This window comes from Mustela putorius, unplaced genomic scaffold (assembly GCF_011764305.1).
Source record: "Mustela putorius furo isolate JIRA1106 unplaced genomic scaffold, ASM1176430v1.1 tig00003932_pilon_pilon_pilon:0A:0A, whole genome shotgun sequence".
NCBI lineage: Eukaryota > Metazoa > Chordata > Mammalia > Carnivora > Mustelidae > Mustela > Mustela putorius.
This window is the reverse complement of record NW_025422077.1, coordinates 8,864,601-8,892,169: the sequence shown is the minus strand read 5'-3', so window position 1 is coordinate 8,892,169 and position 27,569 is coordinate 8,864,601. Positions and strand designations below refer to the sequence as shown.

At 42.2% G+C, this 27,569-nt stretch overlaps 2 protein-coding genes and 1 pseudogene across 3 annotated transcripts; 1 reads left to right on the top strand and 2 right to left on the bottom strand.

The window, feature by feature from the left end:
* Positions 1-58: 58 nt before the first annotated feature.
* LOC101684052 (cytochrome P450 4V2) lies at positions 59-27,569 on the bottom strand. Of its 2 annotated transcripts, XM_013059018.2 has the most exons (12): positions 27,460-27,569; positions 24,051-24,159; positions 17,703-17,815; positions 15,321-15,406; positions 14,346-14,536; positions 13,877-13,946; positions 11,730-11,856; positions 9,606-9,791; positions 6,741-6,843; positions 2,836-2,970; positions 2,563-2,742; positions 59-1,260 (listed from the first exon to the last, which is right to left on the bottom strand). In XM_013059018.2, exons 2-12 carry the CDS (start codon positions 24,157-24,159, stop codon positions 1,088-1,090), a joined length of 1,473 nt encoding a protein of 490 aa, XP_012914472.1. In that variant the 5' UTR covers positions 27,460-27,569; the 3' UTR covers positions 59-1,087. The 2 variants fall into 2 exon arrangements, with proteins under 2 accessions (XP_012914472.1, XP_004757853.1); XM_004757796.3 differs by lacking the exon at positions 27,460-27,569 and having other exon boundaries at positions 24,051-24,368.
* LOC101683486 lies at positions 3,327-4,213 on the top strand (annotated as a pseudogene).
* Positions 21,302-23,083, bottom strand: LOC101683785 (protein BTG3-like). The gene has a single exon (XM_004757795.3). The coding sequence runs from the start codon at positions 22,495-22,497 to the stop codon at positions 21,739-21,741; it is 759 nt and encodes a 252-aa protein (XP_004757852.1). The 5' UTR covers positions 22,498-23,083; the 3' UTR covers positions 21,302-21,738.

Below are 27,569 nucleotides of genomic sequence, written 5' to 3'. Positions count from 1 at the left end.
TTATTTGACAGAGATCACAAGCAGGTAGAGAGGCAGGCAGAGAGAGAGGGGGAAGCAGGCTCCTCGCAGAGCAAAGATCCCAATGCGGGGCTCGATCCCAGGACCCCGGGACCATGACCTGAACCAAAGGCAGAGGCTTTAACCCACTGAGCCCCCTAGGTGCCCCAAAAACCTGTGTTCTAGTGACACACCTAGTTACAGACCCGAGTTCCATAAAGTAAAAGTAGACATAGTGAAGTCTATCGCATTGGGCCTGGTGAGATATAGAATACAGATCTCTGTTTCCGGCCCTATTGCCTGCTAGTGGCATGGCTCTGGGTAGAAACTTGCCTTCTCATTGATCTCATTCCTTTCTTCTAATGAAAGGAAGTGCAAACAAGATAAGCAATAAGGACCTTCCCGCTCCAAAAGCCATAATTTAACCTGGATGCAATGTGTGAGATTGGATATTACCAAGAGGAATCTTTCCCAACTGTATATGATACAGAAGGGTAGTTGTGATATTATGAATAATGAAGTCATGGCTACAAGCACATCGTCAAAAGGGAAGTAGGAACAGAATCTATGAGTCAACATAAGAATTATTTACTCTAGGTGATAGAATCCCAAAAGTGCTGTAATAATAATTCTTCTCGTAATTGATGCCACTTATATAATTAAAAAACTTAAGCTTCTTATGCCTAAATACTTAATTACTCATGCTTTTCAAATTAAATGCATATGTATACAGGCATATATATGTTCCCTAGTCTATAAGAATACCTTTTAAAAATTCTGGAACTTTAAATTATATCTTTTGGATCTGCCAAGTGAAATTGAGTTGGTCGTGGATCCCTTTGTTGAGAAACTTGTCCTATGCTTATTTGGATGCCATCATCAGTTAACCCTACTTTTGGGATCAAAACCAAGGATAAGATCAATGGTGGTGATGAAAATACAAAACTCTTTGGTGGACTTGACTGCAAGGCAAGCAGGACAAGAAAGAGGTCTAGGGACTAAGAGTATTGATCTCCAACCTAGAAATAGTAAATCCAGTTTCCTTCAAGAAAGACCTTTTACATGCCAAAGGCACAGTCCAGTTACACGGTTAGGATTCATTTGCATTTCTCCTCTTCAGCTTGATCCAGATGCCATTAGTTGGACGAAGAATCAGCTCTCCTGCTAGACCAAGTTCTTCTCTTTTCTGGTTGGATTCTACCCAAAAATGCCTCAGGATGCAGGAAAGAATGCTCTTTTCTTCCATTATGGCAAATTTCTGACCTTCAAATTAATGTAAATAGCATTACTTTAATTACACATATATCTCAAATCTGAGAAATCACAGATCCTATTAGAGAAAGCAAGCAATTTCATATTTTCACAGTAGGGACAATCAGAATCACTGGGGATGTTTGTTAAAAAGGAAGATTCTTCAGTTCCCTTCTCTGCTCCTACCCAGTGCATCCGAATAGGTCGGATGAGGTAGGTATCTGTATTTGAGCAATATCCCAGAAAAATTCTGGGGTCACTGAAGCATGAGAATCGCTACTTTAGATGGCTTTCTTATTGGGCCTTTAATTTAATTTACTATAGAGTCACCATATGTTTCAGATTCATCATTTAAATCTGACCTTATTTTACTAACACCTGCATTTACATGGATGATAAAATGCTGGAGATCCTAAAGTGAAAGTGTTTATAATACATGGTGATATGCATTCATTTTGGTTAAGTAATTCAGCTGGCCATATGGTGAGCAGTCTTTGTTTTCATTTTGCATGATGCAATTCTTAAAGCAACAAACACAGATATTAGGTTAAATACAGCTAATCATTACAAATAAATTTTCCACCATATAAAATATATTCTTCTTTGGTCTAAAATTGACATTTTAAAACTCTACTATGTAACTGATTGTGTTTATGTTATGGGCTGAACTGTGTCCCTCCCCAAATTCATGTGTTGAAGCCCTAACCCTGTACCTTGGAATGTGGCTGTTTTGCAGATAGGGCTTTTACAGAGGTTAATTAACTTAAAATGAGGTCATATGGATGGACCTTAATCCAATCTGAATGGTGTTTTTTATTAAAAGAAAAAATCAGGGTGCCTGGGTGGCTCAGCTGGTTAAGCATCTGCCTTTAGCTCAGGTCATGATCCCACACACAGGAAAGACCCTGGGGAGATACAGGGAGAAGACAACATCTACAAGCCAAGCTTTAGAAAGTGTCCAGAGAAAAAACACCATGCTGACACCTCGATTTCAGACTTCCAGCTTCCACAATATGAGAAAATGAAGATCTGTTGTTTAAGCCACCCAGTTGATAATATTTTGTTATAGCAGCCCTAGCTGCTATATATCTACTTTATGATAGTCTTTTTTGGAACAATAATATGATATGATATATCATATCTACTTTATGATAGTCTTTTTTGGAACAATAACATATAGTGAGGGGGAGGAGAAAAGAAACCAGTTTTTTAAAAGACTGTTGCCTATGAGACACTACATCGCAAAGAAATTTCTGTGAGAAATGCACTACCATGTGGGCTGGAAAGGTGAAATCAATTCTGATGGATACAAACCTATACAGTTTCTGGGTCCCGCAGAGAAGGGCACGTATGCGTACGGATGGCGTCCTTGCAAATTCTCAGGAAAGAACCTCTCGGGCTGGAACTCCTCAGGATTTGGGAAGTATCTTGGATCTCTATGCAGTACGTAGGGAATGATGATGACTTGAGAGCCTTTCACAATTTTGTAACCCCCTGTCAAGAGGTAGGCAATATGCCATAAGAATGGAGTAAGATGTACATTAAAAAAATCCATTCTACCTACTCTTCCAATTACAGAGTGCTTACCAACTTCACAATCTTCATTAATATTACGAGCAAATAAAGGGACAGAAGGAAAAAGGCGAAGGCTTTCTTTAATGACACATTCCAGGTATTTGAGTTTCTTCAGGTCCTCTAAGGTGGCAGGACGATCAGACTTCCCTGGTTAAAGGAAATACACGAGATGACAATGAGAGAACTCTGTGGGCTTGGGGAATGGGACATCCAAGAGGAATTAATCAAAGCACCAAATGTTAAATACTTACAGCCAAAGTAGGATTTCTATTATACATAATCAAAACAAAATGAGACCTGTTAAGTGAAAGAAAGCAAGACACGAAAGGTCATGTATTGTATGATTCCATTCATAGGAAGGGCTCAGAACAAGTAAATCCGTAGAGACTGAAAGTAAATTGGTGGTTGCCAGTGGCTGGAGGTAGAGGGAAGGGAGTATGGCTGATTAATAGTACAGGGTTACGTTTTGGGGTACTGAAAATGTCCTGGAATTAGATAGAGTAATGGCTGCACAACATTGTGACTACACTAAATCATACACTTTAAAATGGTTAGTTTTGAGTTCTCAGAGAATCCAGATATACATCTTCTCTTGGGTCAGCTTCTTGGACTCTCTCCCCAGCAAGGGTCAAACAAAGACAGGGAGATTGCCTCCTGCCTCCAGGCCAGAGGAGACATCAACCTCTCTGGACTTGCCACAGGAAGAAGAAGAGCAAGGAGCAAATGAACATACTGATGAGGTACAAAATGAAATAGATGGACTTAAGGAAAAAGCCAGTGAAGAATTTTGAAGTGATAACAGAAATATAACAAATGCCTCAATCATGTTTCCAAAGGAGGATGGAATTGATCACCCAAATCCCAAATTCTGGGGTAACAGCATCTGTCAACCACTCACAAATCTGCTATTACTTAGAGAGGAAGACGAAGAGGCATTATCTGACCAGAGTCAAAGTGACCGAATTTGAAGATATTAAATCATTATAGAATAGGTGTTCATTTTGATAAAAACCCTTCCTTAAAGTTCTCTCCAGAGAATTTCATCTGGATGAGAGGGTGATCCATCTTTAAAGCCTACTGAAGTCAAATGGAAATCGGAAAGGATTTGAAGAGATGCTCCAGTCAAATGCAAAATAAAGCCAGTGGGAAGGGGGAGCATGAGAAACCAGAAAGCTTCTTTTTCTGGTTTACTGACCACCCTGATGCAGGCACAGATGAGTTAGGAGAGGACATCCAAGATGGTATTTGGCCAAATCCATGACAGTACTTCTTAATTCCTGACATGGATGATGAAGAAGGGGATGTAGGAGAGGAATCTACTAAGGAAGACGGGAATGGGAATGAAGGAGAAGATGAGGAAAGTGGGGGAGGGAGGAGATGGAGGAAATGAAAAATGGAAGACTGATGGAGTCCAATCTTCTTGTTTTAATTTTCTCCAGCCCCCTTGTGCTCAGTCATGCTATTCTTGAAATCTCTCTTCTCTCCTTTACACCATGGGTCTCAACTTATTTTGGGGGGCAATTTGAGCACAATACACTGCGAAGAGAAACTCTACCCTTTTCTATTCCAAATTTATTCTTAACCCTTTCTGTCTCAACCAAAACTTCGTATAAACAACACTACTGTGCTCTCTGGGGGACAAAAAACCAAACCAAACCAAACCAAACAAAACACACCATCTGCTCCCTTAGCTCTGCTAAAGATGGAGAGTGCTTGGTTCCCATGTGTTGGTGCATAGAATTCTAGCTTTTCTCCTTTTCCTCAATATTGGGCTCAGATATTACACGTCTTTATGTGAATATGGACAGTTAGCATTTACCAACATGTATATGTCTACTTTCCTGTATTTTTATTTACTTCTTTTTAAATGGGTTTCTAGAAGATCAGAGAAGGGTGGGTTAGAGATCTCTTGGTTAGAGACGAAGTGGGCATCTTTATAGCATAGTTTCTCCTTTGGCATGTTTAATTGTGATGTTTAATGGGCATCCTTGAAGTTTAGGATGACACTTTAGAAATAAAATCCTCTCCTCATGACTTGAGCCCTACCACTGGATAGGAGACTCAGCGAGCCTATAAGAACTTAACTGGGATTGACATTCTCTAGTGTAATTTTGTTCCTGTTTATTTTTAAATTTTCTTTTTGTTTCACTGGGTGGGGGGGGTGGTCAGTTCTATTTATTTATTTATTTTTATTATTATTTTTAAAAGATTTATTTATTTATTTGTTTGACAGACAGAGATCACAAGTAGGCAGAGAGGCAGGCAGGGATGGGGGGAAGGGTGTTCCCTGCTGAGCAGAGAGCCCAATGCGGGGCCTGATCCCAGGCTCTGGGATCATGATCTGAGCCAAAGGCAGAAGCTTTAACCCACTGAGCCACCCAGGTGCCCCGAATGGTCAGTTTTAAACACTAACAGTGTATAAGTTCCTTTGTTACAAAACAACTAAACAGACACAAATAAATGTTAATTTTATGTGTAACAAGAGGAATTATAACTTGCAACTTAATGCCCAAAGATTAGTTGCTTTTGAAATTTTAGAGCTAATACTGGGGATAGAAGAGAAAGTGAGGCACCATCACAGAAAACAGGAGAAGCACCAGAATAAAGCATCTAGAATAACGGCATTTTAATTATGTGATATCAAAAAGTTTTTGTGAGACCAGCAACAAGTGAGACATTGTAGAGGATACAAAATGTGAACGTATCCACAAATAAGGTGTGAGTTTTTCAAAGACCAGATTAACTCATTGTAAGCAATATGAGAGAAATTAAAATCAATACAGAAAAAAATAAAATGACTACAGAAGCAGAGTGAACAAGTTTAAATTGTCTCTGTTCTACAAAATAAAAGTCTTCCCTCTTGGGATGAAATTCCAGTTCTCACATCATATGAACACAAAACAACTTGTCCAAAATCATCTCTCAATATGTTCTACTATAGGTTCTAAATCCAAGCTGCCCCTCACTATTCACTACTGTCTTCCAGATGTTTCCATTTCCGTGCCATTGTCCATCTGTTCTCCTCATTCTAGAATGCCTGACCTCTCCTCCTCTTACCTTTATTTTCCCCTTCCTACTTCTTGTCTCCATGCAACTGTATCAGATACCACTTTTTTGGTTGGCTGCACCAATCTTTTATTTCCTCCTCCCAGCTTTGGGAGCCATATGATGTGTGATTAAACAAAGGATAAAATTGATGGTACAATGCATGGCCTCTTTGTGGTCGGCCAGCACACTTCATTGCCCCTCCCTCTTTCGTCTAGTCTTGAAGACAAACATGAGACTTAGAACAACAATCAAGAAGACAAAAGCCACGATTGTGAAGAATAGAGAGCATAAAAGAGCAAGACTGGGCCTCTGACAACATCTCTGTTGGCTTCCGCCTAGGACTCCTTACTTACACTCTTACACCTTGCATACCCAACTACACAAGCAGATTGCTGGTTGTGTAATTGAAATGTATGTCCACCAGCTTAACCCACCTTTCCTCTCATTTGTGGCCAGACGCAATCCAATATGGAACAGCTTTCGTGGACGCCCTCTAATATCACCTGTTCCTTGCTGCTCCCAAAGAGCACCTTCTTCCTATTACTCAAGTGCAAAGCCAGGTTTCCATGCACAACAGCTGGTCCATCTACTGAGCAGTGAGGTCCTCAGAGACAACAGCATGTGTCTGTGCATCCCCAGCACCCAGCTCAAGGCAGTCACGTGCCAGGCAGTTACAAAATGCCTGTAAGTCAGCAGAAGAGGCCTTGCAAAGGAGACAGTACTGGAAGGAATCCCACAGGGGAGCTTTCCTGCTTATGATGGTGTCTTTACAACAGGCCCTACTGCACATCCTTGATGAGCACTTTCAGTGGCATTTGTTTCAGTGGACTTGGGACTCACGGAGCAGCTAACGATGGGGTCAGACATACCAAACACTTCCTCCAGTTCACTGTCCACTTGTTTCTGGACTTCTGGGTAAGAACCCAATAGATACAAGGACCAGTTTATTGCCGCTGCAGTCGTATCATGGCCCTACAAATGTGAGAAGAAACATGGCTTACAAAGCAGAATTATATCAAGAAGATCAGGAATGATGACCCTGTTCTGAATTGTCTCTGGATCTAACAGCTGCAATGTGACTCCAGAACATATAAATTCATTCCACACAGCATCTCACCTTGGTGAGAAGCAAACAGATAAAATAATCCCTTCAAGGTGGAGGTTCATGCTTAGAGAGACATTTCTTTGCTACATGGAGTTGTCCACCCGGTGAGAAGTGGTTCACTGTGCTGATAAGGGGCATTCCCAGGAATGGGGCACACCAGACAGTTTTGAAGGGGTAAAAGTCCAGGGGTGCCTGGGGGGCTCAGTCAGTTAAGCATCTGCCTTCAGCTCTGGTTCATGATCCTGAGGTCCTGGGATCAAGTCCCACATCAGGCTCCCAGGCAAGTGGGGAGTCAGCTTCTTCCTCTGTTCCCCCCCCCCCCGACTTGTGCTCTCTTTCTCTCTCTCTGAAATAAATAAATACAATCTTTAAAAAAAAAAAAAGGGGGGGGAAATGTGTGATTTTTATGAGCCAGCTTTGCCAGATCTGTACTTCTCTACTTTCCCCCACTTGCAAGGTAGGTTTTACCTGTCCCCTGGACATGAGGCGGTATCTATGCAGTTCTGAATATTCTCATTGCAAGAAATTGATCAATAGCTTCATTTAACATGTGCTGAGTTCCAGACAAAACACTAAGTACTTTGCAGAAACCAACAGAATTGTTCTTCACGAAAACATCATGAAATACTTTTGTTATGATCAAATACTGGAGGCTGAAAGTCCTATTTCCTTTTGTCTGAGAAACCCAGAGAAAGCAGGATGAAATGAAACAAAGCATAGATTTTACCAGAGCACGCTGCTGGGGTGGGGCAGGGGCAAAAACCTTCCTATCCAGTGCCTGGCAGCCAGGCAATGGAAGGCCGGGCACTGAGAGCCTGCAGCTCCCTTAGGGAGGAGGTCTCACTCCTAGAGTCTGGGGCATGCCTCCTATTCCATGCAAAGAAGAAAAAACTTAGGATTTCAAAGAATGCTAAAACTGGAAGAAAGAGAGCATTCGTTGGTCTGGTTGTTTTCATGGTGTGCGAGGTCACTGGTGGGAGATGGGTGTGTGTGTGCCATATACAGGTACATATGTGTAGGGAATAGGCGCGTGGATGGCAGTGAGTGTGTGTGTGTGCACGTATGTGTAAGTGCATGCGTACGCACATATGTGTGCAAATGGGGTGGTGATGGGAGAAGGTCTCTCCCCTTCGACATCAAATAACAGCCAATATCTGCTACATATTTCCCACATGCCAGGCACAGTTCTTGGGACACTTTAAAAAGTTACTGGTCTAAACTACAAGCCCCGTGCTCTGACAACGAGGATGCTGACACCCAGAAAGGCTGGATGAGGGGCCCGAGGTCACACCTCTAGGATGTGTTATGGCTGGGACTTGGCCCCAGAGCCCACATGCTGAAACCCTCTCCACTTTTTGGCTAAGTAGATGTCCATTTTCTGCATAACATTTCTTTTCAATAAAGTGCTCTACTTAAAGAAGAACTTTGAAATCACTGCTCTACGCCATCTCTCTATTTTACGCAGGAAAGCTGGGACAGAGATCAGGGGATGACTGAAACCATCTCATAGGGCCAGTATGAACCAGAAGGAGAAGCCAAGTTGACAGAAGCTTGACGCCACCTGCTTCCTGCTCCAGGGCGCTGACTGTCCTCCCTCAGGAAAAACAGACAGACCGACAGACAGGTGCTAGCATCACATCCCGACGGCTGCTGGCAGAGCAGCGAACACACCGCTGAACGTACACTGAGCCATCAAAAACTTCTGATGCTTTCTGCTTTCCTCCACTTCCAAAATATCACCACATGGTGCTTAAAAAACATTTCTTTATTTGGCAAGCCACGTATTGAGACTCACTCCTTGTAATAGTTAATATAGTTAGAATTATCTCTGTAAAAAGTGCATCTTTTATTATTACTATTATTATTTGAAGATCACAAATCTTTTTAGAATCACAAACTGGTTAAATTCTCGGGAGGACTCTTGCTCTCTCCTTCAGCTGGGGCAGCTCACGGCAGTAGCTAAGTACTCATTGGTAGAGGCAGGAAGAAGACAGACTTCTTTAAAAGAAGCTAGTGAAGAAACAGACTCATGGGTTTTAGAGATGAAAAGGAAGCATGAAGCGATGTAGAGAATGGACAGTAATTTCTGGCTGCTCTTCTGCTTGGGAAAGTCTGATAGACCTTAGATTATTTTGAGGAAAAAAAAAATGTATCTACTCTGTATCTATTCTGTAACCACCATGAATCAAAGATTTTCTGAACAAGGAAGTTGATCTGATACTTAATTATAAAATTAATTATACTGATACTTAAATATAAAATTAAATTTTATAATCTTTAATGCTAATCTAATGATTCTTCCTTAATTATATGAAGCTACTTTAAAATTTCATTAGGGGCGCCTGAGTGGCATAGTCCATTAAGCATCTGACTCTTGGCTTGGGCTCGGGTCATGATCTCACGGTCGTGGGATCGAGACCCACAGGAGGTTCCATGCTTAGTGTGGAGTCTACTAGGATTCTCTCTCTCCCCCAGCCCATCCACCCTCTCTAAAATAAATCTAAAAAAAAAAAATCTTTAAAATAAATACAAAAATTTCATTAAACTTCTAAAAATAATGTTAAAGATTCTCCAAAAAACCTGAAATTTATTTAAAGGTATCGGAAAATAGCATGATGATATAAAATACCTCAAACATGAAAGTGTCAACTTCTTCTCGAACTTCTTCATGACTTAGCTCATTCCCTTCATCATCAGTCGCATTTAAAAGCAAGTCAAGGAAAGCCCTGCGTTTATTTTTGGAAGATGAAGAGTCCTTGTCAGCACTTCTGTGTCCTTTGTCTCTCTTCATTTCACTGGTCCGTTTAGCGATGACCTACGATTTAAGCAATCACATGCTTTTGTTTGGAATTTATTAGAACCTAACCATACGCCTTCCTATGGAAATATACTAGCTTCTTTAACTTATTTTTTTTTCTAAACCTTTCCTATCCCTGCTATCACAGTAATAACTTAGGCTCTTATAAAAATACAGCCAAGCTTCCTGATCAATTTTAGGGCATTATTTGATAAGACTTCGAAAGATGAATTTAATGTCAGGTAACTTCGGAATTTTCGAGGGCTCTTTTTATAGTCTTTCCAATGGGGTACAGCCTAATCCTCTCTAGAGGTCTGAATGAGCCAAGGAGATAAAAGTATAGGTGTGGAGAGAACGCAGTCCTTGTATGGTAGATTCAGGACCCATCACTGTAATTACATGTTGTACTGGAAAAAAGAAATAGCAAGTTGATGATCAGTTCACCTGTTTGCTTGCTGTTCCTTCTGGTGAGACTACTTCCTCCGCATGGCTGGCTCCCTCCTTTCTTTCAAGTCTCTGCACATCATCACACTGTCAGAAAGACCTTTCCTGATCCCTGCGACACTAGTCCCTAGCACTATCTTCCCAAGCCTGCTTTATTTTTTCCCATTTCCCTGGCCATCTGGCATGATGTTACACTTTGTATTTGGTGTCTTTCTTTTCTAATTCAAATGTACGACCCACATGAAAGCAAATTTGTCTTTGTTTACAGATCTATTTCCAAACTCTAGAACATGGCCTGGCATTTTGAGAACGTTCGTTATTTGCTGAATGAATGGAAGCGTGAAAGCCACCAACTCAACGTTTTTTTCTCCTGTCAGGCAATTGACTCAACCAAGTGGTTTGAATGAATAGACCCCAAGTTCTTTGAGGGCAAGATGTCCTGAAGGAACCCTTGGTGCTTCAGATTCAGTATGCAATTTTCAGTATTTATTAACCGAATAATAACTGTTCATCTGGTTTGGAATTCATTAATTATTGGTACTGATATTCATGCATGAAATTTGAGGAAAAACTCAATTGTATCCATGAAAGACAGATTGTTGGCCAGTCTCCTAAGCCAGGTGGTTGTTCTAGATTCGTCTTTAATGCAGACTGATATCCTATATCGGAAAACAACATCACTATCTCTTTGTTAGCTTTGAATTGGAAATAAAATAGTAATATCCAGTTAATTTTTATCTTTTCTGAGTTGAAATACTACCAAAAAGGTCCTTTGCCTTTGAAAACTGTCTATTCCAGACATTTTCCCAGAAGACCCTTATAATCCTCATCTCTTTATTCTCTTAATACAGCACCCTATTAAAAACTATTCACAGTCCATACTGCATTTTGTCATTTTTAAAAAAAAAGATTTTATTTAGCTATTTGACAGAGAGAGAGAGATAACAAGTAGAGAGAGAGGCAGGCAGAGAGAGAAGGGGAAGCAGTCTCCCCGCGAAGCAGAGAGCCCAATGTGGGGCTCAGTCCCAGGACCCTGGGATCGTGACCTGAGCTGAAGGCAGAGGCTTTAACCCACTGAGCCACCCAGGCGCCCTCATTTTGTCATTTTTAATAGATAACCTCTGTTACTAAATGGAACTTTTTAGGGTAGGGAACATATAGGTCCTACTCAATACTCTATTTCTAACACTAGGTAAAGCATTTGACACTTAGCAAGTGTTTAATTAATATTTACTAAATACAGAATTGAAATCTAATCATGTTGCCTATTTTTGTCTATTATTCCATTCAAGTTTTATAAGGCACAGGCTCCATGGTCCTACACTGGTTATATTCACAAAACACAAAAATCATGGATTTTTAAAAAAGTTCTAGAAATGGACGGTGGTGATGGCTGCACAGCATTGTGAATGTATTTACTGCCACCAAAGGGGACCTTTCAACAGGCTTCAATGGCAAATTTTTATATTATATATCTTTTACCACGACAAAAAAAATGAATGGAGGACTTACATTATTGGTAAAGTTATGGAGGACCTCTAGGCTCCTTTTGTGTTCCCGCCCTTCTTTGCATGTGAGAAACAGAAAGTCAAGCCAGAGCCAGGGCGCCTTCATTCTTCGATGTATGGAATCACTCATTCTATAAACAGGATGAAAAGACATCAGCTGATGCACGAGAAACGTGTATTTCTTTAGCACCTCTTTGGTGCCTGCTCTCAACAAGAGTAGTATATGGAAATGAAGATGATCTGTCTTAGAGGCTACTGAGAGCTCCGTGCTCTACACTCAACATGAATGCATGGGCTTTTACATGTCCAGGGAAGCTTAACATTTTAATGGTTTCATTAGTGGAAGGAGGAATTCCTTACAGAACAGCCTTACTAGGTGGCCATCTGATGTCTGCTTTTGTTTCTTCAGAAACAGCTCTGGACCTCCCAAGGCTGCTGTGGCTCTTGGATCGCACACTGGGATGCAATCTGCCTCTTTTTAATATCTTCTCATTTGCTTGATCATTCCTCTCGAGTGAGAGGACACGGGTGGTTGCCCTCTTCCAGAGAGAAGTGCTCACCAAGCACCCAGCTCACACAGCTGTCCCGAGGACCTCCCTCGTCTTTTCCAGTGATAAAGAAGCAAGACCTCAACAGGTTCCCCTCCTTTGGGATGGACTTAGACATCCATCCTTTGGGATGGACTTAGACATCTGTTCTTCAGAGAGGTGTTTCTTGAGAGTCATCCATTGGACATAGCCCTGTTTTCCTTTTCCTTTCCTTTCCTTTTCTTTCCTTTTTTCTTTTCTTTCCTTTTCCTTTTCTTTTCATCTCTTCTTTCTTTCTTTTCTTTCTTTCTTTCTTTTCTTTCTTTCTTTCTTTCCTTCCTTCCTTCCTTCCTTCCTTCCTTCCTTCTTTCTTTATTCCTTTCTTGAGAGAGAAACAGAGAGAGAGAAAGCTCAAGCGGAAAGCAGAGGGAGAGAAAGAATCCGAAGCAGGATCCATACTCAATGCAGAGCCCCATAAGAGGCTTGATCTCACAACACTGAGATCACGACCTGAGCCAAAATCAAGAGTTGGACACTTCATGGACTGAGCCATCCAGATGCCCCCACCCCCCCAATTTTCCTTTCTAATGTCAACTTGATCTTTTCTTTCTAAGCGATTATTAGAATTTATGCTGGCACTCATTACAGTGTGTGTCTCCCTGCTCTTCTTCCTGTTTGTGTGCTGCGATAAAACTAGTCAGCACCTAGAGCCATGAATGGCAGGTGACAGATGCTCAGTAAATTTTTTTTTTAATTTTTTTTTTTTTTTAAAGATTTTCTTTATTTATTTGTCAGAGAGAGAGCGAGCGAGAGCGAGCACAGGCAGAGTCAGAGGGAGAAGCAGGCTCCCTGCGGAGCAAGGAGCCCGATGTGGGACTCGATCCCAGGACGCTGGGATCATGACCCGAGCCGAAGGCAGCTGCTTAACCAACTGAGCCACCCAGGCGTCCCAGCTCAGTAAATATTTATGAAAATAAAGTGAAATGAGAAGTGAGCTTAAAGATAGGAAACATCAAATCAAATCCTGGCCCTGACTCTTACTCGTTGAATACCTGCAAGCCAGTTTTAAAGCAAAACTGATTATTTCAATTAAAAAACAATATATTCTCAGAGCAGAAAATATGGGAAAGGAGAATGAACAAAGGAACAACAAAAAAAACCCAAAACACTGTAAGAAAGAGAAGCACACACACAAAACAATAGTAACCACAGATAATATTTTGGTATAGTATCTTCTAGTTTTTTCTTTCTATAAATATTTTTTATACCTACTGGCAATCATACTAAAAAATTGTTTTTATCTTTATCACTTACATCATAATGTAATTTTTCAATATATTATAAAATCATTTTAAATTATAGCATAATCTGGGTGTGTCATCATTTAAAAAACCATTCCTCTCCTGGCCATATACATGCTTAAATGACTAGGTCAATTTTAGTATCAAGTTTTATTTTGAAACAATGAAAAGATTAATAATTCATTAATAATTAATAATTATGAATAATCACAGAAATTATTAGCACTAATTTTTTAAAAAAATTTAAGCCCTAATCAGTACCCATTTTAAAGATAATTAAAATAAGATAATTAAGATAAGATATATAAAAGGACTTCAGTTACCTATAAACTGCGCGGACATACTCGGAATCGTCATTACTTTGAGCACCAATATTCTTCCCCATAGCTGTTTCTGCAAAACAGGGACAAGAAGCAACCATTCAGTTCAAGCACATTTCCTCTGTCTATTTTCCAAGGGCAAACACTTAAAAAAAAAGTCGTAAGTCCTGTTCTGTTCTCATAGATTTTAAAATTGTTCTTTCCCCTTTTGCTTCTTCTCTTTGATCTTCTCCTACGCCCTGTTCCTGCTCCTTTTTCCCTCTGCCCTCCTAGGCATGTTGGCTCTGTGACTGTCCTGCTCAGAGCCCTCACAGTGGCTGCTGCTTTTCAGGGACCTGAGCGTTAGGACCACCCTGACAAACCCAATATCCTTTCCGATCAACCTCATTCACCTTCCCACTGCAATGTTATTTTCCGTTTGGGCCATTCTGTCTCTACACCATAACTTTAGAAACAAATCAGTGAGACTTACCACAAATTATATCTAAGGCACAAAGGGTGATGTAAAAAAAGCAGTTAAATGCTCCTTGGTTAACGTGCTTTTCAAGCTTATGGACCAATATATTTGCTTGTTCATTCATGACATCTAAGAAATCCTCCAGAATTGTAAAATGGAAAGTGGGTGTTAACATTTTTCTCCTAGATCGCCATTTGTTTCCAGTACTAGAAACACAATACATGGTCATGAACAAGAGAGGCAACATTGGAAACAAACAAAGTATAAATTTAGCTGAGTCAACAAAACTCTCCTGAAAGAGATTAATCTATACATTGTCAAATGCTTCAGTCAGAAAGACAAAGGCTGATAGATAGCTACTGACTGTGCATTGTTTAGCTATTATTCTATATTACTAATGTTTAAAGGGGCACTCATAAAAATTGAAAAATTTAAGAATTTTTCTAAATTTCCAAGTTCCAAGTTTCTAAAAATTAGAATTTTTTTTCCTCCCCTCTATTAAAAACCTGGTCCGTGATTCTACTTTGATCTCTTCTATTTTCAAATTCTCCACAGACCCCACAAAGGTTTTGCCTTTCTCTTGGCAGGCCTTCTCTCAGAGGATGGAGCCCTATGTCTGGACACAAGTTCCAGGATGGAGATTTTGTGCTCCACATTCTTCACTGGGGCTGACTGCTTTTTTCACTGGATTTTCAAGATCTGCCTGCCCCGAACTCTCCTTTCCCTTCTTTTTTGTACACCAGCACCTGACTCTTCTTGAAACGCTGGTCATCATCATTATTGAGTCCTATGGCTGGAGATGACCATACCTGGACTCTTGTCTGTCAGAGCCCACTGTTCTCCACAACTTTCCTTCCAGATTCTCTCATACTTCCTGGTAGCACAGTCTTGCAGACAGGAGAACTACTTTGTGTCAATTCCTGACATAATCAATTACCTATTGGAGTAACGGTTTCTGTGAGACAGCTTTACAGATCTATAATGACATACCTTGTAAGAAGTCCTAGGCCAAGCCATGGTTCCAGAAACTTGTACATATAAGATTTATCAATTTGCTTTGAACTAGTTAAAATTACCTTGGAAAGAGAAAAAAAAATTGAGAGATATATAGAGATCAAAACAATTTCAACTCAAAGTTGAATTCTACCTGGCTAGAACATTACTTTTTTTTTCTTTTTTAAAAGACTTATTTATTTATTTGACAGACAGAAATCACAAGTAGGCAGAGAGGCAGGCAGAGACGGGGCGGGGGGGGGGGGAGGCAGGCTCCCCGCTGAGCAGAGAACTCGATGTGGAGTTCGATCCCAGGACCCTGAGATCGTGACCTGAGCTGAAGACAGAGTCTTTAACCCACTGAGCCACCACCCAGGTACGCCAGAACACTACTTTGAAGGTACATCCCATAGGGGCGGCTGGGTGGCTTGGTCGTTAAGCATCTGCCGTTGGCTCAGGTCATGATCCCAGAGTCCTGGGATAGAGCCCCGCATTGGATTCCCTGCTCCACGGGGAGCCTGCTTCTCCCTCTCCCTCTGCTGCTCCCTGTTGGTGTTCTCTGTCTCACTGTGTCTCTGTCAGATAAAAAATAAAGGAACATCTCATAGCTATTATTTCTCTGTGATTCATTTTTATTTCTGTGCTTTAAGGGAAGTCAAGTCGAGTTTGGTTTTTTTTTTTTTAAAGATTTTATTTATTTGTCAGAGAGAGAGAGGAGCGAGAGTGAGCACAGGCAGACAGAATGGGAGGCAGAGACAGAGGGAGAAGCAGGCTCCCCACCGAGCAAGGAGCCCGATGCAGGACTCGATCCCAGGACGCTGGGATCATGACCTGAGCCGAAGGCAGCTGCTTAACCAACTGAGCCACCCAGGTGTCCCTCAAGTTGAGTTTTGAACATGTAACTGTCATTCAGTCTTGGGACAAAATGGAGTTGAGAAAAAGGAAAGCGTCCAAGATAAAGCTCTGGTTCTTACAATGAACTCGGAACCAAGTGGAGTCATTTATTGAGGGTGGGAGGATGGGAGAGAGAAGATGAATGAATCCAAAGATGACCATGTCCACGGAGATGAAAATCAGAAGTTCATTTTGGGGCATGATGACTTGGAGACATTCGAGTTGCTACGGTCTGAAATAGGAATGATGTCCAGGATAAGGACTTGACCTAGACTAGGTACACATTTGAGTATCTCCAGCAAGTGAGTAACACTGAAACCCATGAATGTGATCGGATCACCTGGAATCCAGGTGAAGTAAAAGGGATGAGCCTTTAGGTCTGAGCACAAAATCCTCGCCAGGCTCCTAACTGCAGTCACACACTCTGGACAGATCTCTCACATACATACTGAACCTGCTCACACCAAGTCCGCAGTGGTTGAAATCCTACACCTGTCTCCTCACTACCTGTTCTGAACCAGGCTGGTATAGTGTGGTACAAGAGAAATCTAACATTTTCACTGCAGTAACTAAGAAAGACATATCCCAGCATTAATGCCTAGGAAGTTATATTTAATTTTTTTCGAGAAGCTCTGTTTATCCCATTCTTACTCCCTGACCCTAATCCTTTTCTCATCAAACCACAAGAAAATCTCCGGGTATCATAATGATGAGTAAAAGGTATACAATTGTTTTGAGCAGTTATTTCAATAGCATGGATTAATGATATCTGCCCTATCAGTATCATAGGTACATTCTTTTTTAAGAAAATGAATGTGGAAGAGTAAACTTGTAATGGATCAGAAACTCTAATCTCTTGAGAAAAATATTCCTAGCTTATTAGTCTTTTATTTTTGAACTCTTGAAACAGAGCCTGGTAGATAACTTGCCCACTCGCCTTATGGAATTTATTTACTTATTTGTAGTTCTATAAGGCTATATCCTTTTGGGGCACCTGGTTGGCTCAGTTGGGTGGGCAACTGCCTTTGGCTCAGGTCATGATCCTGGAGTCCTGGGATCGAATCCCACATCAGGCTCCCTGCTCAGCAGGGAGTCTGCTTCTCCCGCTGACCTCTCTCCTCTCAAGCTCTCTCTTTCTTTCTCTCAAATAAATAAGTAAAATCTTAAACAAAACAAAACAAAAACTACATCCTTATGCAGACTTTCCAAAAGAAAGAAAGAAAGAAATAAAGAAGACCAAATATCTCGGACCTGATAACAAATGCGTCCAGAGGCTTCTTTGTCCAGAGGTTGCTACCCTCCCCAGGATTAAGACAACATCTGGAAAGCATTAAATGGCACCTACATAGCCCCAAATATGTAATGAGCTGCTCAATATGCTGAATTCAATTAAATATAAGAACAATGTTGTCATATTTATTCTGATGAGATTCTCGCACCATCAGACGTGAAGGGGACTAGAGGTCATACTGACCGCACACTCACCTCCACATTTTCTGCTTTAAAAATGGTCACTACTGGCATGGTCCCAAGCCAGAGTTTCAGTAGTGGCTGGTCTTGGTATTTCTCGGTATACTCAATGATCTGCTGAAAAAATTCTGGGAGAAAATATTTAATTTTCAATGAGTTTCTTGTGTCTTTTGGGTTCAGGTTTTTGTTATTGTTGTTAATATGTTTACTTTGGGCGAGTCACTTAATATTTCCCACATCTCTCATATCTTCAAGGTAAACACACAGTTTCTATTAAGTGATATAATGATTGCATGGCGAAGGTAATTTAATTATAAGATAACAACCAAGAAACGTGCACCTCCAAAGGACCCAATCCCTACTCTGAAGGAGCTTCTAAGCATGGGAGATGGTGACTTCTGCACCACCAGAGAAAATGAAATGGTTGCTAAAATCCAAGTTTTAGTCTGGGGAGTTACTGATTCTCCTGGGGAGGACTGAAAAAATTTCATGACGAAGGTAGCATTTGAGCATTAAAAACGAGTTGTATTGGGACGCCTGAGTGGCTCAGTTGGTTAAGCAGCTGCCTTCGGCTCAGGTCATGATCCCAGCGTCCTGGGATCGAGTCCCACATCGGGCTCCTTGCTCCACAGGGAGCCTGCTTCTCCCTCTGACTCTGCCTTCCACTCTGTCTGCCTGTGCTTGCTCTCGCTCGCTCTCTCTCTGACAAATAAATAAATAAAATAAATAAAATCTTAAAAAAAACAAACAAACAACAACAAAAAAAAATATATTGAAAAAAACCAAAAAACAAAAAACGAGTTGTATTTTTATAGGCAGAAAAGAGGAAGTAGGGGGAGAGGCAGAATGTAAGCCAAGCAGCAGAAACAGCAGAGCAGAAGTGCAGAGGTCTGGAAATTGCCCGAAGGTGCAGCCAAAGCCCAATATAGGCCATTGGAAGAGGAGACTGGAGCATTGGAGGCTTTGATTTTCTTGTATATGCTCTGAGGAGTAACTGGAAGTTTCTGATGAGGACTACTATGCCTGGAGTCATATTTTAGGACAGTAACACTAATGTGGTAAGACCTGTGAATCACCTGGGGCCACAGAAAGCTTCTGGGGGTGGGGAAAATCCTGGGATTCAATGCTGCCGGGTTAGGGGCATTGGCTGTGCAGGACAGTGGGTCCTTGCATTAGGTGTGGGGAAATGGTGATCGTCAATCCCAACTAGCATCGAAGGAGTGTGGGAAACTTGGGAGTCAACACTTTTCCATGTTGCAATCCATGAGGCCCTTCTCTGGGGGAATCCAGTATGGCATTACAAGAGATGAAGCCATGACAAAATTCTCTGTTGAGTGTTTTCTGAGTGAGAAAAAAACGACAGTAGCCAGGGACTAAAGAATTAAGATACAGGGTCCAGACCTCAGAGAAAAGACATGACAAAGGTTAGACCTGCTTTCGGAACACGAGTCAAACAAGATGAGGTTAAGGGAGGATTTGAATCCTAGTTGGGGAACTGATCACATGTCAGGAAACGGGGCAGAAACCTCTTTACATGGCTGGGAAAATCTAGGTAGGGAGGAGTGGGGGCGGGGCAGGCTAATTGGTAGGCATATGGGGATTCTGGGCTTCTTCTGGGCAAAGGGAATGTCTGATTGACAATACCAAGGCTAATTCCAACCCCACTGTGAGGCTACGAATATGGTCCTTAAGATTTTGACAGAGATGTTTTGACATGGGAATTTGTGCACCAAGGACAAGTGGACAAATGAACCATTCAACTTTCCGGCTCTTTTCAATGCCAATAAATGTGTGCATGCTCAGCCCATCTTTGCTCCTTATTCACCTGTAAGCTTCACCCATTCCCAGGCTTCAGGGCAAGCTGTGCAAAATGCAGTGGGAGAGGAGCTTATTAAGGCTCACAGATGCCCATTGCACATGATGCTAAATAAACACTAATGATTTTTTTAAGTGTTTGCAGATTTCTGTACATAAAACTTAGAAATAGTTATCCCCAAATAGCTAATATCCATTAAGTTGTGTTCATTTACTGCAGCAAGTTATTACATGTCAGACCTAGTGTTAGGGTTTTTGATGCATTGTTTTTTCTGCCTTACCATAGTTAGACGAAAGGCACTATTATTACTGTCCCAATGGGGGAAATTATGCACTGCTAAGTAACTTGCCCAATATCACAGAGCTGGTATATTATAGAATCTGGCTTTGTACTTAAGGCAGTAAAACCATACAAGATGCCATCTTAACCATTGCACCATATTGCTTGAAAATGTCTCCTGGTCCAAACAGTTGTCAAAATTTCTATGAAAAGAGCTGGGTCAAATCAACAGTGTCAAAAGACCATGCTTTATGATAATAACTGCCTGCCTTGGCCTGATCTGACAGAGGAGACAGGGAAGTGTGAGCCTGTGGTTTGAAGGTATCGGGTACAATATCAGAGAACAGTTTGGAGAGGCAGGTGTTGACATAATGAACTACAGAGCAAGAGTTTGGTTTGCAAGGCCAATGAAAAGCCAACTGCAGAGCTCCAGGAGAGATTACTGAGGCCAGCCCTGAGACCAGAACTGTGGCCACGTATTCAAAGCACAGCCTCCTGCCCAACCGACAAGGTCACTGAGAACAGAGAATATATCTTAGAATGATCTGACATCAATCACTTTGTTTAGCTCCATGTTGGGGACAAGGAGGGACTCCAAGTTTGATGGACACTTAAGGAACTTACTCTGACCAACTGCTAGACAGTGATCTAGAAACAGCATGCATTAAATTTAGTCCTTAAGATAATTCTGTCATAAAGTTACTTTTATAAGAAAAGAATAAAAAGAATAAAACAAAAAACCCCAAAACCTTCTAACTTAGCTTTAATATTTGCTTTATGTATTTTGGTGCTTGTCGGTTAAACACACACACACACACACACACACACACACACACATTTACAAATGCTCTATCTTCTTGTTGGGTTGACCCCTCTGTCATTATGGAATACCCTCTTGGTCTTTCATTACAGTCTTTGTTTTAAAGTCTATTTTGTCTGGCATAAGTACAGCATTCCAGCTTTCTCTTGGGTTTCCATTTGCATGAAACTTCTTTTCCTACCCCTCCACGTTCAGTCTGTGTGTGTCCTTATGTCTAAAGTGAGTCTCTTACATGCAGCATATAGGTGGGTCTTCTTTTTATATCCATTCAGCCACGTCATGTCTTTTGATTGGAGAATTCAGTCCCTTCCATTTGTGTTTAAAGTAATTACTGATATTGCCATTTTGTTCAGTGTTTTCTGGCTGTTGTAGTTCTTCTCTGCTCCTTTTTCTTCTCTTGCTCTTCTCCTTTTAGAGAGTTTGAAACAACTTCTCAAATTTAAACAACTTGGTAGCAGAGTTGGAAACTGAGCAGAGCTTTGTCTGATGCCAAAATCCAGTATTTCCTGGATTAACAAGTCCCTTTGTAAAAGCCAGTATATTGTCATTCTCTTCACTCAGAAAGTAACTCCAAGGAGAATTACCTTAAATATTCTAATCAACTAACTCACCATGTATTTTGAAACACGTCTCACTCACTGGAGATTTCCATTCTTAGAAAAATTTCCCAAAAGAATATGATGACTTTTTTTTTTTTTGGCCTCAAACTACTTTTTATTTGCAACTACATGATTTCACGTAATTCTTCTAAACAATGACATAAAATAGATTTCCTGTGTATAAATAACTTACATACTCTCCATAAAGTAAATGCTCAAAAGTGCTAGAACAGATCGTCTGCTGCTACAGTGTTCTCGTATCCAACAGAGTTGATGCACAATATATAAATACTCAAGTCCAATATTAAAAACTCAGGTACTTGACTAACTTTAATAAAGTTTCTCAAACTATATCAATATATCTAAAGTGCATATATATTTTTTAAGAAAGATTATTATCAATAACTTTTCTATAAAAATAAGTTTGACGGTTTGGCCCATCTAACTTTACTACTATGAGTATGAATTTTTAACTTTTAATGTGGTCAGCCTTATTCTACCTTCTCTCAACACTGACACCAACAGAATCAAAAGCAGCTAATGAGGTGCTAACATGTGAGGATTAATCCAGTGATTCCGGTCACAATGCATTCCAGGAGGAGGTACCCATGTTACTGGAATTGGGTGATAAGGTTTATTCTTTCTTCCCTGATTTGGATAACCAAATGGAATAGGAGGAGGATAGTGATTCTGCTGACCATTCCCTCGGTACATTCCTGGCTTTTTTCTGGGCAAAGGGTGCCACAATGGAAGAGGTGGGAACATCAATTCTGAAATCTGGTACACAGGGCTTGGGGTCGCAGTCATGGAACTGGGTTTCACTTCTACTTCCTTACTTGTTTCTTCATCTGAAGAAGAGGATCCTGAATGATAATCAGAGGTAACCTTATCAAGGGCCCTGGTAACTTTCTTGGAGATTTCATCCTTATTCTCATCCTCATTTTCAAAGCTGGCAACAATGAATGCATTGTTTTTCTCTCCATAGGGACAGCACACCTCACAGGGATCCACCCACAGAGTGAGTTCCTTTGGTAAGCCTAGATCACTGTACAAGATGCAGCTGTTCTCACAGGCTTTCAGGACATCAGGATCAACTCTCTGAAACTGATTGACACGAATGCATCTGTAGGCCTGTCCTTTTGATGGTTTTTCTGGATACCAGTGATTTTTATATTTTTCTTGAGGTATAAGAGTCCATTTCTCAGCAAACCTCTCAACTGCCTCTTTTTTCAACTTGTCAAGTTTTTGAACTAGCCTTGTGAAAAAGAAGACAACAGCAGCAATTTCGTTCTTCATCTTTCCCACCGCCGCCCTGGGGCCGCAGAGGTGGCGGTCCAGACGTCTCTGGCCGGAACCGAGGGCGCCGCTTCAGCGGGCCGGCGCTCAGCGACAGCGAAAGCAGTGAGCCTAGTTCTGAGCGTCTGATGACATTTTTAAACATGTTATTTCTTATTGGGGGTGAGAAGTTAGTATTTCTACACCATTATTTTTTCATGCTATAAAGCCTCGGGGTAGAAGGAGAGATTAGCTCTGCTTTTAGTATTAACCAAGACAATTTTTACAAACATGGTTTTCATATATCTAAACACTTCTTCAATCTCTTGCAACATTAGTCACATTGATGTTTAGGTGGTGAAAAGTTAACTTGGATTTCTTCTGCCTGGAAACATTTTCAATATTTTGATAAACACTCCTCCATGAGGCCTTACTTATTTCTGTGAAGTTGAAATGACAGCATTTTGGCAGTGGGTGGGGGACAGAGTTGGAAAAGAATCCTTCAAGATTTGGAGTTAATGTTCAACTAGTAAAACTGTTATCTACAATTAATCTGAGGTGAAACTGAGTTGTGGTCCTAGGCTTATTTTAGATCACTTCATTTCAGGAAAAAATTTTCAGCTCAACTTACAGCTCAACTTTAACAGCCGTTAAAATGAAGTGCTAAGATCTAATTCACTGTCCCCGAGGGGAAACTGTAAATATCAAATACTTTTGAAAGCTTTCTAACTTAAAGTGTTGTGTTTTTGTTTTTATTTTTTTCATCAACAAAGCATAAATCAATCTCTTCAGAAAGCTGCCGGTAGAATAAATATACTTAACACTACCGGATTTTATACTGAAAATGTTTTAAATGGCCAAATCTATGTTAGGACTTTTTTTTTTTTTTTTTTTTTTTTTTTTACAATTTTTTAAAAGTACATTCTGTATAAAAAAAAAAAAAAAAAAAAAAAAAAAAAGCTATCGGTAGAAAACCCAGAAGCCCTGCCCTCACAGTTTACTGTTATTATGGAACCTCCTTAAAAGAACTAAAATAAGAAGGTCAAGAAAGAAAGAAATTCAGTTCCTGAATTTCCGAAGGGCGGTGGGTCGGTGGAGGGTAATGGTACCGTTCGGAGGTACTCGCCACAGTCCCAGGGAAGTTTCTGCCCTTAAGGTTTTAACAGCCCAGAGCCAAGACAGGCAGTGTTTTGAGATAGGAGTAGTTAGGAGTGGAAAAGCAGAGAAAGCGCTGGGGAGAGGGGGGGGGGGACAGGGTTTTAGAAATACTGCGTTCTAGCCTGTACATAAAGAAAGGGGAGCCCAGATTTTATCAGGTGTCCCAGGGCAAACTGGATAGAACTGGGAATCCCCCTCTCTAGCGGGGACAGACTCTTCCTTCCCCTAACCAGCCAGCCCCTCCAGTAGAGGTGGTCTCGGCTGCCGAGAAGGCGGGCGCGCGGGGAGCAGGCGCGGAGCCGGCAGAGGCCCCGCGGAGCTCTTGCGCCCTACGGCTTCCTGCTAGTGAGCCCCGCAGGCAAGAAGCCCCACGGCCCCCGGGTGTGGGTGCGTCCGGCCTGGACGCGGTCCCTTACCGATCCCGTTAGACTTCAGCATCAGCGAGTGTCCCACCAACGGGAAGGCGCCGGGTATCGTGGGAAGGGGCCTCATCTGCTGCCATTTCCGCGCGTAGCTCGTCAGCATCTGCAGAAGGTTCAGGATCAGGGTGGCGCCCGTCACCGAGAAGGCGCCCAGCGCGCCCCAGACCAGCAGCTTCTGCCCCCAGTGCACCAGCCACAGCGTCAGCATCGCGCCCCGAGTCCGCTCCGCAGAGGGACAGAGATTGCCTATAGCGCAGGGGCGGGGCATTGGACCCGCCCCCTGCAGTTCAAGTGCGCGGTCCTGGGAGGAGTTCCCGGACGCCGCAGGCTGCCTGCGCTCCCCGAAGGGGGAAGAGGTGGCGCCCGGCGGGTTCACTTCTCCCTCCTCCTCCCCCGCCCCCCCCACGGAAGACAGGCCTGCGCCTGGCCTCCCTGAAACCGGGACCCGGAGACCGAGGCTTCCCGCTGCAGGGGCCGCCCTGGGCCTCGGGATGAGGCTCGCAGAAAAGCACCGCAGGGGTTGTTAATTGTGCTCCGCAAACACCTACATAATGACCACGGGCCTCTTTATCTGGTTAAGCAGAAACCGAAAGACCGGAAAACGGCTTCGGGGATCCTTAGCGTGTTGCTGAACGTAAATAAAGGCATTTAAGTGAAGTGGGAGGAGAATGTGGGTGAAATTTAAGGCAGCCGCGTGTGGTCAGGGTGAGCTGAGTTTTGGGTTGGAGGTCCCCGCTGCTGGTCACAGCACTCCATCCAGAGACAGCCATAGTTTAAAAATTGAAATAGGGGCGCCTGGGTGGCTCAGTGGGTTAATCCTCTGCCTTCGGCTCAGACCATGATCTCAGGGTCCTGGGATTGAGCCCCACATCGGGCTCTCTGCTCGGCAGGGGGCCTGCTTCCTCCTCTCTGCCTCCTCTCCGCCTGTGTCTCTGCCTACTTGTGATCTCTGTCTGTCAAATAAATAAATAAAATCTCTAAAAAAATTGAAATAAAGAGCATCTGGTTGGTAACCCAGCCTTTGGAGCACAGCTCTGGAGCCCAGCTTCAGCTTGGAGCACGGTCTACCTTGATTTAGGGGAGTGTTAGGGGCAATAACCTCAGGAGCACCGGTTTTCAGTTTGTATCACATGCCTGATTGAGACAAGGGAAAGCTGGTTTGCTGTGATCCAAATATATCCCCAAAGATCCTTGGGACCGCGTAAAGCCAGCACCCAAAAGCACAAGTCAGGGGGGAGGTCAAGGCCTTTGAAAGAAGCCGAAGGAAGAGAAGCTGGGAAAGGAGGGTTTGGTAAAGAGACAGTAGTAATGACAATCTCAAAAGGGAGAGAAGAGCAACCACTGAGCTTGCAGAAGGAAAAGGACAGTGAGGAGTGATGAGGGAGCAGGAGGCTGGCTGAGAACGGAGCAGGGGCTGGCGCCTTGCACCCCCTCTCCACCCACTCCCCTTGGTAACATGTGTGACATTCCACAGGCACCCCTGACTGCCCTACAAGAAGAGCAAATGGTCATCTTGCAGAGATCACAGTCCTGCAAGGCAGGAGTCTCTCTCGGTTTACAAATGTCCTTGAGATTTACAACAAAGAGGTTACCTTATCAATAGCCCAATTTCCAAAGACACAGAACTCAGTTCCTCAAGCCCTAACGTCACCCTCCCCTCCATAAAAAACCGAAGGAGACGGAGGTAGAAGGAAAAGTAAATAAAGTTAAATTTCTTTTAAGACCTAAATCTCACTCACAAGGACGTTTGCTAGCAGGAATGTGACATTCCACCAGGAGACTCCCAATTGTCTTTATGTTAGTGCCTCATTAGAGGGAAAGTGGCCTTGGCTTGATGGTAACCAGGCCTTCCATATCCTGACAGTCTTCTTTATCCCAATAGCCCTTCTGAACACCCCTTTGTCCTCACCTACCCAACTCCTGTGTATCTAACCAGCCACTCCTCACAACCCGGGGCAGCAGTTCTTCCTGCCCACGGGTCCTGTCCCCGTGCTTTAATAAACCACCATTTTGCACCAAAGACGTCTTAAGAATTCTTTCTTTAGTCATCAGCTCCGAACCTCACCCCACCGAACCTGACTTAGGTTCTGGGACTTCATCAAGGAGGACGCTGAATTGTGCCCCCAGAGCTGTGTTCCTTAACTACCAAGTTCCCTCTCTTCCTCATTCCTGCCTTAACCTTAGAAATAAAGCTATCATAGGGGCGCCTGGGTGGCTCGGTGAGTTAAGCCTCTGCCTTCGGCTCAGTCATGATCCCAGGGTCCTGGGATAGACAGCCTGCTTCCTCGCCTCTCTGCCCGCTTGTGATCTCTCTCTGTCAAACAAATAAATAAAATCTTAAAAAAAAAAAAAAAAGCTGTCAGTTATTTTACCAGCGAAATGGGTGTATTTGGGAGTAGCAAAGAACTGCAATTTGAGGTATACGAAAGACAGAAAAACCATAAACAAGCCCAGAGAAGAAAAAAAAATAAAACGTTGTTTTACAGAGAGGGAATTGGCCGCAAGTTAGAAGCAAAAAGTCCACCCGCTAACGTGGGCGTTCCGAGTGCAGTGGCTTTTCATTGGCTGAACTGTGGCCGTCTCTCATTGGCTGTGCCGTTGCCAGGGGAGGAGAAAAACTTTCCTCCCGCCCTCCTGCGGTGGTAAAGCGGCATCACTTCCAAGTACCTCTCTCTGCTTCGGGTCTGCAGTTGAGGAAGAATGGTGGGGTGTGAGAGCTGGCCTCCCACGCCATTTTAGATGAGGTTTCCCTTTATTAATTTACAAAGGGCCTGGGCTGGGAGTGCGCCCCTCTCCTAGAAGCCGGGCCCTGAACTATGGCAAAGAGGTTAAACTGAAAAATGCTCTGGAGTCCTACTTTGCTTAGTTAGATTAGTTTTATCTCCAGCTATTGCATAGGTTTCACACAACCATTTACAGGGCTTCTTTGAAATAGAAAGAAACACTGCCTAAGGCTTTTCTCCACCTGATTTTTTAAAAAGTCATCTGTAAATACCAATGTGGAAAGAGGCTCTCCATATACTAAGTAGAAAACTAATAATAAAACAAGTTGCAGAACTGAATAGATAATGCCATGTCATCTCTGGGAGAAAAAGTTTTTTCTCTACAGCAAGACTAATGTTTGGAACAAAAAATACCAATCGTACGCAGTGGGAATGGAGAAGAACTTAAACTATGAGTTGTCTTTTCTCTTTCTGTCTTTTACTTCTGTATTCTTGTCTTTTACTCACTTCTATATTGTTTAATCACGTAAAGACCTTAAGAAAATGTATTTGCTTAATCTCTTTATGTGTACCTCATGATTTTTATTTTCTTTCTCTCTAAGGGGTTGAGTTTCCACGTCCTTCTAGATCCATTCCCCTGCTCCCCTTTATAGAAAAATGCCTCAAAAGACTAGCCATACCTGTTGACTTCATTTCCTCTCCTCATACTCTCTCCTGAACCCTCTGCAGTCAGGGTTTGTCCATTTTTGTCCGTTCCACAAAGATCTTGTCAACGTCTCAGGTATCTTCC